General features: G+C 40.0%; 1 protein-coding gene across 1 annotated transcript in view; it reads left to right on the top strand.

The window, feature by feature from the left end:
• LOC106516447 (unconventional myosin-XVIIIa) overlaps positions 1–14,699 on the top strand; it is a gene marked incomplete in the record, with an annotated part of 74,524 nt that extends 59,825 nt beyond the window's left edge. Inside the window, 7 exon segments of the mRNA XM_014006817.1 lie at positions 1,192–1,329; positions 2,120–2,305; positions 2,393–2,532; positions 3,542–3,586; positions 8,407–8,529; positions 9,070–10,468; positions 14,612–14,699. Coding sequence (XP_013862271.1) covers positions 1,192–1,329; positions 2,120–2,305; positions 2,393–2,532; positions 3,542–3,586; positions 8,407–8,529; positions 9,070–10,453 — 2,016 coding nt within the window.
• Positions 14,700–16,183: the final 1,484 nt, after the last annotated feature.

Consider the following 16,183-nt stretch of genomic DNA (forward strand, 5'->3'; position numbering starts at 1 on the left):
GTATCATTTCTGTTATAAAATGAAAAGACATTTCTGCAAACTGAAGTAGTTCAAAAAGCTTTCTACAACAAGTAAGATATAATTGTTCATAATACTGTCACAGAACCCCACTTCAAAATGCTTGAAATATCCAATTAAGGGTCTACTTGCATGGCTGTCTTTCTGTCGGTGTTAGCCCTGAGATGAACCATTGTTCCAGCCTCTTATCCAATACTTGCTGAAGTAGGACTCGGCTTCCTGCTACTCTGTACAGGATAAAGCGGGTATAGCTGATGAGATGCAGTGGATTAAACAAATACAACCATCTGCTGTAAACAGTGTGTGGCTCAAAGCACAGTTCTGAGCTCCTGCTTCTCCCGAACAGCACATCACTCTTCTGTTTTGTTAAAATATAAGTGTGCCGAAGTCGCTCCGTGCTCAGCAATCAGAATATTTCTGGCTACACTTGAGATACACAGCAGGCTGCAAGCCACTGTGAAAGCGTGCCAGAGTAGGCACTGATTGTTATCTAAAGCATCTGACCTTGAAGTGGTTATCTCATTCCCAGTTGGAGGGAAATCTGGCTTCTTTAGTAATATCAAAGGAGAACCACCAAATCCTCCTTGTCTCAGATGCAGAAGTCCCTCATTAGGTGCCCTGCAGCCTTTCAGGCCAGTCTTATTGTGACGTATCTATCTCCCTTTTATCAGTCACGGCGAAAAAAAGGATTTAGATAGAACAAACGTGCTTTGCATGAAGCTGAAGCCTTTTTCAAAGCCTGTGAAATTACCGTGACTTGCTGTTACTCAGCCTGAACCACAGATTTTTCTTTCTTTTTTTTTTCTTCTTTTTTTTTTGACCATTTTAGGTAGAATGAGGGGCTTATCTTGAACTCATTATTCAGACTGGATGCACCTTATTTATATTTACCAAGACAGAATAAATTAACTCAAAATGGGTACGAAAGTAAACAGTAATTTATTTTAAGTGCACACACATAGAACATCAATGCTTCCTCTTGAGGTTTGGTCTCCACACAAAAAAAGGAAGTTAAAAAAAGGTAAAGTAAGAGGAATTTGGTGAGTAACTGACTGTGTGTGTGTGTGTGTGTGTGTGTGTGTGTGTGTGTGTGTGTGTGTGTGTGTGTGTGTGNGTGTGTGTGTGTGTGTGTGTGTGTGTGTGTGTGTGTGTGTGTGTGTGTTATTCTTTCAGCTCCATTCAATACAAAGCCAGTTAGAGTTCCAGGAACAGTCTATGGTGGAGAAATCGCTTGTGAGCCGTCAGGAGGCCAAAATCCGGGAGCTGGAGACCAAGCTGGAGTACGAGAGGACACAGATCAAACGCTTAGAGGTGAGATTATACTGCTGGTCTCATACAATGCAAAAAAAGCAAGTATGAATACATAGAAATGAGGTATGCAATATTTAGATTTTATAAGAAACAGAAGTATAAAGTGAGTAGTGAATAAAAGAAGAAAACTACTTTGACTTAGAGAAATGTTCTTATGACTAYGGTTCATATTCAAAATATACAGTAAATACTGCCAAACATTAAATGCAGTGTTACTGTTTAGCCATCTTGCATTACAATTTGTGTTGTTTAACTTCTTAGTTTACAAGAATGTTTAGTTTGAATGAAAACTATTGTTTTTGTTTGATACTTTTTTTTGCAGTTCACACCACGTTTCAGTCCCAGATTTCACCTCTTTGGGATTTAAAATTCAAAAACATTAGATAATCAATTGTTTTAAGAGTCAAAATCAGGAAGAAAGCAGAAAGCCCATATGTTTTTCATTTTTTTCATTACTTTAGATAAAAGTGTAGGAGTGGGAAGCAGATAAACACAGTTCTTTATTTTGGGAAAACAAYGGCAGATTTAGCTTAAATTTTGTTATTTTGTTCACAMAGTTTGTCACATTTATGGAAAATGWATTAATACATTTCAACATACTTTTTCCCCTTTTTAAAAGAGAATTTTTCAAGATATAAATTTTATTTGCACATGTTTACAGTTCTTATTTTACTCGTAATTGCAGTGTTTTTTTTAAAGACGTTAACTATTCATTGAGTCAAGCTGAGACAAGTTACAACAGCTTGCCACAGAAAAGAGCTTCTCTAAATTCCCGTTGGCTGCTCTGCAGAGCCTGGTGGGTCGTCTAAAGGAGAATCTCGAAAAGATGACAGAGGAGAAAAACCAACACGCCGCTGCAGAAAACAGGGAGAAGGAGCAGAACAAGCGCATGCAGAGGCAGATGAGGGACATAAAAGAAGAGATGGCTGAGCTGTCCAAGAAGGAGGCRGAGGCGAGCCGGAAGAAGCACGAACTGGTAAGAGTTTAGACGCTGAGTGACCTCACCTGTGTTTAAGTTAGCTTAGGTAACAATTCTTCTTCTGTGGTGTCGCTCATTCACCAGGAAWTGGACATTGAGAGCTTAGAGGCGGCAAATCAGAGCTTACAAGTGGATCTTAAGCTGGCCTTTAAGAGGATAGGGGACCTGCAGGCTGCCATCGAGGACGAGATGGAGAGTGATGACAACGATGACTTAATCAACAGGTACAGACGAGCTTTAGCACTCTGCAGAGCAGAACCAAGTACAGAGATTTCACAGCCGACTGTTTGACTTGTCAYTCACAAGAAAGTGYTAATAACRTCTTTGTTTCATKTCGAAGAAACWGTTTGCTAGTCTGGYRGAGCTGTGTGGGGGCAGCGCTGGGGAGGGGTGCTCTCTGGGGTGGGAGCTCAGCTGAGGACTGAGCTCCAGGGAAGAGTTTTGGGTAAATAGGCGGTGCTTTGTACCAGCAAGTGTTGGCAGCTTCAAACGGCTACCACAGGAGATTCAAGGATTTCTCAAACATGCATGAATGAGTCAAAGCAACACGCTGGGTCTGTTTTTGAGGAGGGAATGATATTATAACATGACATAAAGCCCCAAAAAGTTGATTTTGCTTAACGCTCCCCCTTTAATATTTTTTAATTCCAACAGCACTTCCAATGCTGTGACAAGTCAAACTGTCTTCTGTAGAAATATCTGTTCTGTTTACCTCAGAAGATCCTGTAATGGATTTTTTTAGCGCTGCAGTAGAGCTAAAGACTTCAAAAAACAACAAGACCTGCTGCTTTTCCTATTGGGGTGTCAATCATTCCTGCATACGTTTCTAACCTCTTTTGTACTGAATGAGTCATACTCTTTTTGTCAGCCTCACAAATGGTTTAATTCAGCCTCCTGCCTTTGCTCTCCTGCCTCTTTGCTGGTTTTTCTTGTTTGATTTCTGCCTCCCTCTTTACAGTGGGGTTCAGGGTTATGCTCGCTCTGAACCCAGGGAGGTAAACACTGACTGCTATAATACAGACATCACACAACAACACACAGGAGCTCTGTCTGAGCAGGCAGGAGTTGATTTAACRTTGCACAGAACAATGGTTGGGTATTTATTTGTGTAAAATGTTTTACTCGGTGTTATGTTATTTTGTCCTCTGTTATTTTTGTCTGTCTCACCTTCACTGCTTTTTTTTTCTTCTTCTCCTCTCTTTCCCTTTTTGGTGTCATCTTCCCTTCTGGCAGTTTACAAGACACGGTGACAAAATATCAGAAAAGAAAGAACAAAACGTGAGAATGGAAAATGCATCCTTTGTTTTCTGCCATTGTGTTTGTGGGTTGAATGTTTTTTTTTTCGCACTCATTTTTAACCACAGGGGAGAATAATGCAGTATTTTTTTTATCCTCTTTGTTTTTCCCAATAGCCCTGCGAGGAGAAGGCATTTTAAATAGATTGGAAAGCAGTGTCTGATAAAAGCCACGTTTAAAGGATGGCCCGATGTTCTGATTTGTTTCRTTTTGTTTTGTGCCAAGTGTCTGAAGGTGCACACAGTCTGCCTCATTGGAGATTTCAGGGCTTGTTTGTTTTACGCACAAGAAAATTTAAACATGAAAAAAAAACAACAACCATTAATCTGACTGTCACCCACATTCATTTAAAAGAAAAAACATGCACTGCTTTAGCAAATATGTATGTTTTAGATGGGAAAAAGTAAAGTAAAACAAACTTTAAACAATACTGCTTTATTATCTCTGTTAATGTTTGCACGAGTATGATCTGTTACTTTAAAAGTTTAATTGCATGTTAAGTTCTGATCAGCTGATCTGCATGTTGCCCTTAACTTTAATAACATCTGCTTTCTGAAGTGTATCTAAMGATGACAGTTTGCAGCCTATGCTGCATTAAAGGGGGTATTATGTATTTTCTAGGCACATAGTGTAACCAAAAATGTATATATGTATATATCAAAAATAAATTTCAGTTTGCATCATAGCCTATTTAAATGCATTGAAATCTTTAAGAATCTACTGTTTCCAACACTCCCAMTTCAACAGGTCTTCACAACAATGTTTCAGGCTGAGCACTGAGTAAACAAATAGGCGGAGCTTTGTACCAGCAAGCGTTTAGGCAGCTCCACATGGCTTCCACAGGAGATTCAAGATTTCTCAAACATGCATAAATGAGTCAAAACACTATGGGTATGTTTTTGATGAGGAAATGACATTAGAACATGATAAAAGCTCAAAAAGTCGATTTAGCATAAAACCCCCCTTTAAATTCTAAGTAATGTTTTTAATTTATGAAATAATACAGTATTTGCATATTTCAAAAATAATCTGTATTATTGTGTCCTTTGCACAAACTTAGTATGGATCTTACACATGTTCTATAATCTGGTTCAGATCTTATTTAATTAAGATTCTGTGAAAAGCTTAYAAACAATATCTTACCTGTGGTAGGTGGCTTGTTAAACAACCTCAGTTTAGATAAACTKACAGGACYCACCAGCTAAKGACTAATMTGATTATTGCAAAGACCAAACAGGMTTTATGTTGCTCAAAAGCTCAAATCTCCATAATGTTATAGCAATTTATATAAACACCATTTTATGAACTTTTTCACCAGTGTCAGTTTTGTATACTGCTTTTGCACTGACCAAATGTCCCAGGATGCACTGGACGTGCTACAGCGAATCGCTGCTTCTGCTATTTCTGCTCACAAATCACCATACATTTCGAAACAAATACTGGTGTTTGATGTTGGCGCTTCTCGGACAAGCTGTCAGCTTGTAGATCTGGTCAGACTCTGTTTCTTCAAGCTGGGGTTGTTCAAAGTTATATCTTCAACAGGTAAGATAWTAATTGCTCGTAACCTTTTCACTTCAGCGAAGCGGATTTGTTGCTTACAGTTTTTTTTTACATATGAGACTCTGGTGAAAACTTTTAGGCTAATATTTTAAAGGCTGCAAAGTCAGCAGTTGGTGTAAATTGTTTACTGAATTTCAGCAGAAAATTTTGTTTATTTACTCAAAGTTCAGCTGCTTTTTCATGCATGTGCCTGCTTTTTTAACCCTTAACTTAATAATAATGTAAAAAATATTCACCTTGGTTTGAAGGGTTTCTTGTCTTGCTTTAAAAATGTTTAGTCACTGCTTGTGAATGTTTTCTTTTCCCTTTTGGACGAACCAGTTTTCATACACTGATCATTTTTTAGGGCATCTTATTAAAGCCTTTAAAACTTCTTCATTGCAAAATATTAAATWGATCTCTGGTTCAAAGCACATACTGTTCAACTCTCCTTGATTTAATCTGGCTAATTTCTTTCGCCTATGATATTTTATTTCACTGCTTTGCTTTTTTACATGATTACACTTTCATCAGGGAATCCATGTGTATCAGTCTCCTCTCTTTCATTTTATGCAACTCAAAGAATAGAGCAACGATTTGCTATGTTGACTTCATCACATTTCCTCTCCTTCAGGATCATTGCATTAGCAACATGGATGAGCAGTAATAGAGGAGGTGATTTTTCTTGTAATTATGAAGGGGAATTTCCAGATGATTTGCGTCGCTTTCTTTATATTTTTGCACTCAGTGCTTCTAAACAGTGGTTAAATAGTGAACAGGATTTTAACTTTTATTATTATTGCATGGAAGACGAGGTAAATGAGCATTCTTTGGGCTGAGTTTAAATGTATAGGAGTATAAAACTAATCATRTCACAGAGGTTTGTTTTGTTCAGTAATTATCACAAAGGGTCTTTTGGTTTGGTGTTTAGCTGATGGTACCAACCCATTCGAGATTCGGTGCTGAATGTAAGCATTTGTGACAAAGATTTACAACCGGTGCAGGCAAATTGTCAGAAGACATTAACGTTCACTTCTGAAGTCCTGAGGCTTGTTTGTATCCATGAGCCTCTAGACTGGTTAGCTAGCATCGCGGGTGCCAAGGACAAATCGGTTGTGACACCGTTTTTACAGCACTCAATTGCAAGCCGCCTTTTATTCTGCGTGCTTGTGTGCGTTAGAGTGAGGCGGGTTAGGTTTGGGGTGGGGAGTGGGGGAGTCTTTGCCATTGGCTGGTTTCAATTTTAGTAATGTATCACATTAAAAAGTCACAGCATCACAGAGCTGACAAATGGGCAACATGTGTAATCAACTTGCTAGTATTAATGAGCCCATTATCTTGTTTCTGATGGGCTTTTATCGGTCGTAGTTAATATGCAGAAGTGGAGACGGGGAGTGCAAAATAAAGGAATGACATATAATAGCTGCCCGGGAACTGCAAATTTTTGTTTCTTGCCTCATAAAACACCTCCTTAAGTCTAAAAAGAAAAAAAATTCTAACTGTAAAATGCTTTAACCTGGTCGTTAAAATTCTTTTGGATTATTAGAGCCTCTCTTTAAAAACGAAGAGGCTCTAATTTGAGATGTTAATGCTTTTGAAACGAGCGAAGGCTACCCTCACCAAACAGCGCGTGCCTCTTCCTTTTTCTACTCAACACTTCAGAAAACTCAAATACCACCAGCTCGGCAACCAGCCATCTTGTTGCTTTTAGGCCGACTGTCAAAAAAAAAAAAAAAAAAAGGAAGTGAGGAGCGAACATGCTTTGTTGTTTGAGGGAAAAATGACTGAATGTGAATCATAAAGCTTGGGGACAAGATGGGGGTGGTGGTGGTGCTGTTAAGTGCTGTGCAGTGGGAGACCTGGTGTACATTAAGRCAAGTATTGCGTGTGGTCGAATGATGGAGCCCAGCAGCAGCTCGACCCATCATTTTCACACCTCTCGGAACATCATGTTTGCACCTTGCAAGCATTTTTTTCTTTTTTTATCTTTTTTTTTTTGGCTGCACGTTTGCAGGGCTCAGACAGATAAGCTTGTCCACAAAGACAGATCTGCGAAGTGCATCGCTGTTTCTCATTTTTAACGATGGCGAGYGGCGTATGATATACACAAGGTGAGATTGATGAAATGCGGCTCGTTGAAAATTACTGTAGGGAAGGCTATAAATAATAGCATAGCCAGCCATTAATCAGGAAGAGCTAAAAAATTGCAGATGCTTTCCAACATCACTGTCATCTCCAGTTTGAATATGTAGTCTGTCATCTTGAAACTAAGAGCTATGTAGTCGAGATTGGCGTTTTCTGACAGACCCGAGCATGTTGTCAAGCATACTTTAGGCTTGCAGAGCATAAGGGTGTCTGCTGTGTGGAAGTGCGTTCTCACATTTAATACAGCCAAGAAAGGGTGCCCCCATTGCCTTTGTGCTGAGGTTAGAAGCAGCTCAATTCTTTTTCACTTCTAATGTGTTGAACCACAGTGACAGTATTGACTTATAGGTTTTGCCCCTTTGCCCTCCTCTTCCCATACCGTTAACCTTTTTGGACAACGACYTGCTTCATTGTTAATATTCATCAGCGATCTGAATGAATGAATCCAACCTGACCTTATCCAGGTGGGATCTGCTGAGCTTTTTCATCATGATCTGGTGGTCTGTGCGTATTGATTGCCATGTCAAGCGCAGAGACAACGGGGGCCGTCTGGTGGCTCCGCTCCAATACCAATCACCAGGGGCAGCGGACACTCAGCACAGATGCTGAACCTACCAAACAAGTTAATTACACCTCCAAGAGTTRCATCTGGATGCTGCACTTTTGCTGGCACGATTTGCATTGCAGTTRTCTGTCGAAGAGAGGAGATTCTTGAAGGAACAACAACAAAAAAAGCCTAGAATTTGTTGAAATTGTTGAATCGCAGCTGTTGCCTAACTGTAGCCTGTCTGATTTGCCGTGCTTCATTAAGCTAACCCCTATTATTATGAGATAAAGGGTGCAACTGTGAAACTCCTGACAGAAGCTTACAATATGTGACAAGTAATTATTTTCCCTGATCTATGACACAGAAAATTCATATAACAAGCACTAAAGTGCAATTTCTTATGAAAAATTTGTTGGTTATGAATTGTAAAATAATCCAGTTTAATATATTAACATCATGAATCATTATGAAAACAGTTAAAAACAGTTTTAAAACATCAAAAATCTCTTACATCACTGTCAAAGTTTCTGATCTTAATGTTGTATAAATATTATTATTTTTCTCTCCACAGTGGAGGAGACACAGAAACAGACTCAGAAGTGGAAGACCGTGTGGATGGGGTTAAGTCGTGGCTTTCCAAGAACAAAGGCTCCAGCAAAACTCAGTCTGATGAAGGAAGTCTTAAGAGCAGCAGGTTAGTCCTCATGCTCTCTTGCATCATGTCTAATGATCATCTAGTGATAAAACTACCCACATTTCATAATCTTAAAAAGGCCCACGATTACCTGGGGCGTTGTGCAACAGAAGGATGGGGATCTCATGTGATTAGGTGTCATCTCTCTCTCCCAGTAATCTGTCTAATGACAGTAGGCGGTATGGAGAAGCGGCTGTTGTCACATTTATTGAGGTGGCCTGTGGCCAGTTGGCACGCCTGCCAAATGACGCCTTTGCCTCTGTCAGATAGGTCCTTTCACTAGTTGATTGCCTCACTTTCAGCAATGTACTCTGTGCATWACAGCAATGGGCAGAGGTACTATGTGTTCCTCGTCTCATGACTAATCCCAAGGACAAAATGAAGGGATTTTTACCGAAACACTGCATCTAGATGTCAAATCATAGCTACTACTGATTAGCTGATAGTGTTTTGCAAAACCAAATATTAGAACTTATCCTTGATATGYTGTCCTTTCTGCCTAAATGTTTTTGGTGTCAATTTTATTGCACAACTTTGTAGATATTCAGCAAATGCAGATGCCAAGGAGATAAAGGAAGGTAAGGAGAAGATGAGTGACAGCGGTAAAGACGGGAAGGAGGTCGAGCCGAGCAGATCGGTGTCTGTCATGAGTTCCCTCAGCTACAGGAAACGCTCCAACCTCAAGGATTCCATAGGGGGTACGGGGGATGACAGCTCACTATTCAGCACTCTGAAAGAACAGCCTGACATGCCAGATCACACTGCCATTCGTAAAGCTAAGTCAAAAACCGGTGAGCTCCAGGAYGATCGAAGGAAGAGTCAGGACGACGCCGACGATAAAGGTTCTGTCATTTCCCTGGCCTATTCTGAAGCCACCAGCAGAGCCAGGAAGGGCTTGGAGTCCCGCTGGACTTCCCGCAGAAGCCCGGAGTTCGATAAGGAATCCATGGTGTCCTCTGTTGCTCCCAGCAGGATGTCCACCAGGAGGGGCATGCTGGACTTGGARGATGACAATAAGTCGACCATTAGCAGTGTGAGCCGCTCCAGCCCACGGTCACTGCGCCGCAGCACCTCCTGGAAAGATGAAAAACGCAGCAGCTCTCGCTTGTCTCTTGCTCGCAGCTGTGGCCTCAGTGATTTTGGTCTACATGTAAATGACGATGATGATGAAGAAGGCCAGAGTTTGGCATTTGGTGAGGGTGGACACTCGCCTTACAGTTCCGTCAGTCGCAGCTTCTCCACGCCACCTCAGCCACGTTCTTCGGACAACAATCTGCCCGACACGTCTGACATTAAACCTGTCACTCACAGAAATTACTTGGACCCTGACTTAGAGGCTGCAATTAATGAGGTGCTGAGCTTCAAACCCATTAAGTTCAAGCGAAGCAAACTGGATGAATCTAGTGATGAGGAAGAAAAGAAAGGTCCAGGAAGTGAGGACAGTCGTAAGAAGGAAGGAGACGAGGCCTTTGCCTCATCAAGCCTGCTTCGATCCTCATCAAGCTTTGCTCAGGATTACGGTGATCGCAAATCCAGCACCTCCTACAGTCATAAAGWTAAAAAAACTAAAACTTCCTCATCAGACTCCTCCTCCTCTGACGATGATCGTCACAGCAGAAAGAGTACAAAAGGGAAAAAGGATAAGAAGTCCAAGAAGAAATCAAAGAAAAAACCAAGCGAATCAGAAGATTCCTCTTCCTCCTCAGACACATCAGAGTCCTCATCTTCAGATTCAGTTATCTCGTATCGAAGTTCCAATAGTGTGAAAAAGGGCCCAAAACAACAGAGAGACAACGATGATGATGATGATGACGAGGAGGAGGAGCTTGCTGCTCGTGGACAATCTAGCAAGAAAAGCAAGAAGAAACAGAAAAAGATGGATAGCCTGGTGATGAAGTACCTCTACAGGCCTGACAGTGATTGATACCAACACAACAAGGTGATGCTTGGTGCAATAATAACCCAGGAGCCTGGCAAAAATAACAATGAGTTCAGGGTTTTTCACCCAACACACTAACCTGGTTTGCTGTGTGTGAAAACTTTATTCTGAATAATCCTTCAGATGCACTAATGTTCAGGAGATAAACCCGACACCCTTTAATCTTCTTTTTTCTCCAAAAGTCCCATTGGCTAATTAGAGTAGAGCATGCTACTATTTTTGAATGAACCACTTTCCTGACATTTTTTTGTGTCTCTTGGCTTGGCTTGAATTGAGTTTAGGTGTTATATGCAGGCATCACAAACTTCATGAGAGCAAAGATTGCGGAGAGACCAATTACTAGTTGATGACTCTTTGTGTACTCAAAGCAATTTTAATTTTTTTARTTTTTCAGAGCATTTTCCCAACGTCTGCCTGCACCGAGTCGGCACAGTCTGCTGTAGGGATGTGAAGATGAGTCAATTTGTACTGATTTGCCATACACAAAACAATTGGATTAGTAGAGCAGACATGAATAGAGGCTGTTTTGGGATTAAATTGAGATGTGTCAGTTTGTTTTTGCCTTTCAAAAGGGAATATTCACTTTAACTACAAGATTAGGAGTCTTTAAGTGCTATGGGTGGCAGCTGAAGTTGGGGGACCTTGGTACTCTGACCCTAGCTTACCAAAGCTGGCTCTTGGAACATGAAATATCTCTTTGGTTGGGAAGGAGTCCAAATTTTTACACAATGTTGAGCGGTATCGACTATATCTAATCAACTGTCAACATCACAGATATAACTGGACTCTGCAAGCCTAAAGCCAGACCCAGTCACAGTCCACCAGGGCCTTTCTGGGTGGACTTTGCATGATCTCCCTGTGCACATGTGAGTTTACTCCAACATTCTCCCACCGATCAAAAACATGCATGTTAGGTTCATTGATAAGTCAGAATTGTCTTTAGGTGCAGATGAAAGTGTGAATGGGTGTTTGTCTATGTGGCCCTATAGGCGTATCCCACCGCTGGCACTGGGACGACTGGAGATGGGCACCAGCTTCCCACAACCCAGAAAGGAAAAGCACATAAAGAAAATAGATGATAGATTGATGAATGTTCTGATGAATTTCTATAAACCCTACAGATGATGGGGGTGAAAATCCCAGCAGATCAACAGTTTCTGAAATATACATTGGGGTTAAGGCATGAATTATATCATGTTGTACTGATACTTGCAGCTMGTGTATCTTTAATCATCTTTTTGGCAGTGCATCATGGTAGATAGATAAACCAGAGGAACTAAAATACCAAAAACGAACAGAGCAGCATCAAATGGAGATGCTACASTTTGTATGAAATTTACAAGAACTGAACAAAAATATACAGAGAATCCCATTTTTGAACATTAGAGTTGGCAAGTGTCTCTTAGATGCACAAGATTATACATTTTTACTAAAAGACTCTGCAACCCTGATTCAAACAAGACAGAAAAAGTGTTGTTTCGACGTGTTGTTTTTTTCGTGCCATTTTATCTGCAAAAAAAAAAAAAAATATCTTGCTGTGACTTAGCACAATTTCACATTATAAACAGAGTATCTCTGTAACAGACTGCCCACACTCCCATTACCATATGCTGTCCAGCTATGTTTCAGGTTTTCACCCAGCCTTGTTTTTGTTCGGTTTTGACAATTTTATCTTCATTTAAAAAAAAAGAATGACCCAGTTGTAATCATAATACCTCATAGATGGTATTTTAGACACACACCAGTCACTTGAGTTTTWTTCCTAAATGCCTCCGTAAATAACTGCTGCTTCTATTCCTGTTTTGTGATGATAAAAGACATCTTTGCAAATGTGAGCATTTCTCTCTAATGTTGTTTGGTGCTGTTCTAAGTACTTAAGTGTTAAGAGAAAATGTCTGACTGTGACTTCTCCTCTAGCACAAACAGAGGCTGGCAATGAGGCAGACAAAATTACACCAATTTTTCTTTTCACTCGAGGTGTGATATGCCTGTTGAAACTATTTGATGTGAACACTTTGCATCATAATTAAAGTGCCAAAATTAGCTCTGAGCTTCAAAAGCTGTCTATTTTAAGAGGATTTTTTTCCCTGACAGTTTGAGTTTTTTGTGGTTCTGTGACGTTAAAATTGCAGGACATCAGCTTGGTTGTCCTTGAATGTGGGAAAAAAACAGCTTGTCATCTTTTAAACACTGGCCTTTAGTGTGTTTAGGAAAGGTTTTTGTAGGTGATTAGAGTTCATAGTGTCCCAATGTCAGCAAAACAGTGGGTTTCATCACAGCAACCATTGACACTTTTGGCACACGTTTCAACCACATTAAAATGAAAATAATAAATATTAGTAACAAATCTKTCAAATAAATGGTTCCTTCTTTGAAAGACAAATCACACTTTTGGTTGTTAATGCATTTTGGTTTTCTTTTTATGCAATTTTTACCCACTTTTCCCATTCATTTGCACTGCCTTGGAAATTTTGAGTTACACACATTTATTTTCATGATTCTTCTAATAGCTGTGGGTTTTTAGATCAAAAATAATAAAATGTTTTCTSTTATTCTTTACAGAGCAGGAGTMACCAAATAAATATATCATTCAGAGAGCAAGTTCTTTAAAGATTAGATCAAAACGAGCTACATTTGTTGGGGTTAGTTAGYGAACTGGGTATCAAACCCAGGACCCTCTTTCTGTGAGGCAATGGTGCCAACCACCATGTCGTGCCGACACAGACTAAAAAAAAAAAGATAAATGTGACGACAACTCCAAATATGTGTGCAAAGCAGGCAGTAGATGCCTAGATTACAGTTTTCAAAGCATTGCATACAAAGAAAGGTATGGTTTGCAAAAACGTGATACTCAGTATGCAGCTGCATGGCTCACTGGTCGCAACTCAGAATTTAGTCAGACTTCAGTGGAAAAATGTTCTATTTTCTTTTCAATTTCGAGTCTCCAAATAGTTTTTAGCAGTCACAGCCCAGCGAGAGGTCGGCCTTTAATGTCAAAAATAATCATTTCACAAAAGATTCTTACATAATCAGCATGTTTAATATRTTTTGTTAAAKAGAATCTTTTTAATTTTACATATTAAACATGTTAATTATCTTGCAAAATTATTGGGCAATTTTCTGTGAAATCACAGAACAGGGGTGTACAATCCTGGTCCTTCGAGGGAAACTATCCGAAGGTTAAAGAGGTTTGTCTTTTCCAACGCACCTGATTTGATTGAATGAGTGACAGGCTTCTGCAGAACTTGATAATTCAGTCACTGAAGCAGGTGTGTTGGAGAAGTGAAACAAGTAAAACATGCAGGATAGAGGCCCTCGAGGACCAGGATTGGACAGCCCCTGCTTTAGAGGGTGGGGAATGCTTACAGAAATCAGGAAGATAAATTACAAAAGATAAATGTCACACTCATGCTATCTTAAATGCAAACTTAGTCTCGAACCATACGCGATGGCCTGAAGAAACACCTACACTGGCCAAAAGCGGCCCATAGTCCATGAGTTGATCATCACTGCTGTGCAGGATGCTTTCATTTTAGGTATAATTGGGACTCACTTTTGAACAGCACACTGTCACTTATAATGGCTAAATGTTGTTTTCTTGGTTTGCCGTCTTCAAAGTGGTATAAGGACGGTCTAATTGTAATCTCTTCCGTGAATTAAGTTGCGTTTAAAGTAATGTGCACTGTTTATTATGCCATGTGCTGTCATGACAACTTGGTTGAAAAAAAAACAGTAACAACCTCTAATGAGTGTGGTAGGCAGGACGCAAAGTGCTGTAATCTTTTCAACCTTGCAGGAAGTTACTGAGCACATAAAAGCCAAATTAATTCTGTTTACTTGCAAACTGCACAAACCTTTTTAATAGTGTTTTTATATTCTGCTAAAGCAATAATACTTGTGCATGGGAAGTGATTTTTTTTCCCGTTTTCAGTTTGTGACACTGACTCACSTATTGAGAGCATGTTGTGCACATGAGGATGCAGTATTTACTGACCGCAGCAAATGCATCGTAKCAAGGGGAGTAAGATGATTATCTCGCAGCTTAAATGCTCTTTTATCATTGCATGTCCGTCTTTTGTCTCCTCTGTAAGTAGCCGAGCGGTGATTTAACGGCRTGTCTATATTTGTGTTGACCCCTTGTAGCCCTCCTGTGTACCGGAGACACCTGAGTCTTGGCAGATCTGATGAAGAGGACGAAGCTGACAGAGACACCAGCAGGCAGTCCCTGAGGCAAMGCAACAGCGACGGCTCATTGATTGAGAGCTCGTCGTAGCCCTCAGTCAGCCGGCCTTGTTCTTTCAGTGACACCAATCACACAAGAGGGACAAGCTTCTTCTTTTTTTTTTTTCTTTTCACCTTACTGTATTACTACTGCCCGGTCGGCAAGGACAAAATAAAAAAAAAAGCAGCAGCACATGAAGAACAAATAATAAATAACAGCCCAGACCTTTCATCACACTTATTAACTTTTACGAGCCGGACATGGTTTTGCTCTCATGGCTGAATTGAGCTTCAGTTGACCCAACAAACTGAATCAGAACCAGAAAAAAAAAAAAAAAAGAAATCAAATAAAAAGCCAAACTTTCTGCTGCCGCTTTACTTAACAAGAGCTTCTTTTCAGGCAAATTTAAACACTCCAAGTCWACACGCAGCTCTGCCAAGAGGATTTAGATAAGCTGCTCCGGCTGGACTTCTTCAAGAAGGTCTGACCAACTATTAAGATTACTCTTATCTCCTCTTCATTCATGTGGACGAGCACAGAGGGAGGAATTAACCCGTTTTTCAATTAATTAGCCTAACTATAAGTTTCACACGTGGCTCGTGTTCCGACCTGAGATATCTGCATAGGAACCAAGTGATGCTGATTGCTGACATGAAAGCGTAATAAATTTGAAAATTGAAAGAATTATTTAAACAAAGCTGTTCGATGTGACCATTTGTGCACACAAACTCTTGAGAAATTGATTTAATTTTTGATTTAAAAGATAATATATAGTAACCATACTGTATCTAATAAGTAAGAATCAGATGATATAAAATGTATGTTGTAATCATGGTTTCTCTTTATCGGTGAGAGGCACTTTGAAGGCTTTTGCTCTTGTTACATTTCTGGAAGTTGAAAGGGAATGCTTTTCTTTGCTGTTATTTATGAGCTTTTCTTACAGCTTGCTAGATCCTGCTGATGCTAACATGCAGGTGTTATTAGTGTGTTTTTAAGACGTATGAACTACAGTTCGTGCAAATGCTTTATCCTTGGAGAATCATGCTCCGAATTCAGAGGTTTTTGGTTCCAGCAGTAAAATCTTTGCATGCTTTCCAGTGCAATATTGTTATAACTCTAAGTGCCAAATACTGTAAAACCGTGTGGAAATCACATGTTCAGAGTAAAGGTGTTTGCTTTTTCCTTTAATTTAGAATCTTGGCTCTTTGAGAGTACAGCCCCCTCACCCTTCTCACACATACAAACTTCTTCTATCCTCATGGGGACTTTGAATTGACTTCAATTTATTTTCCAGTCCTTTCTATAACCCAGCCCCCCACCCAAAACTAGCCTTTTAACTCGTGAAGACCAGACTTTTAAACCCATAAGGAGCAATTGGTCTTCAAATAGCTATGTGTACCGGGAATATCGCCCCCACCAGGTAGCATAAACGTACACACACACACACACACACACACACACACACACACACACACACACACACACACACACAC

This window comes from Austrofundulus limnaeus, unplaced genomic scaffold (assembly GCF_001266775.1).
Source record: "Austrofundulus limnaeus strain Quisiro unplaced genomic scaffold, Austrofundulus_limnaeus-1.0 Scaffold37, whole genome shotgun sequence".
NCBI lineage: Eukaryota > Metazoa > Chordata > Actinopteri > Cyprinodontiformes > Rivulidae > Austrofundulus > Austrofundulus limnaeus.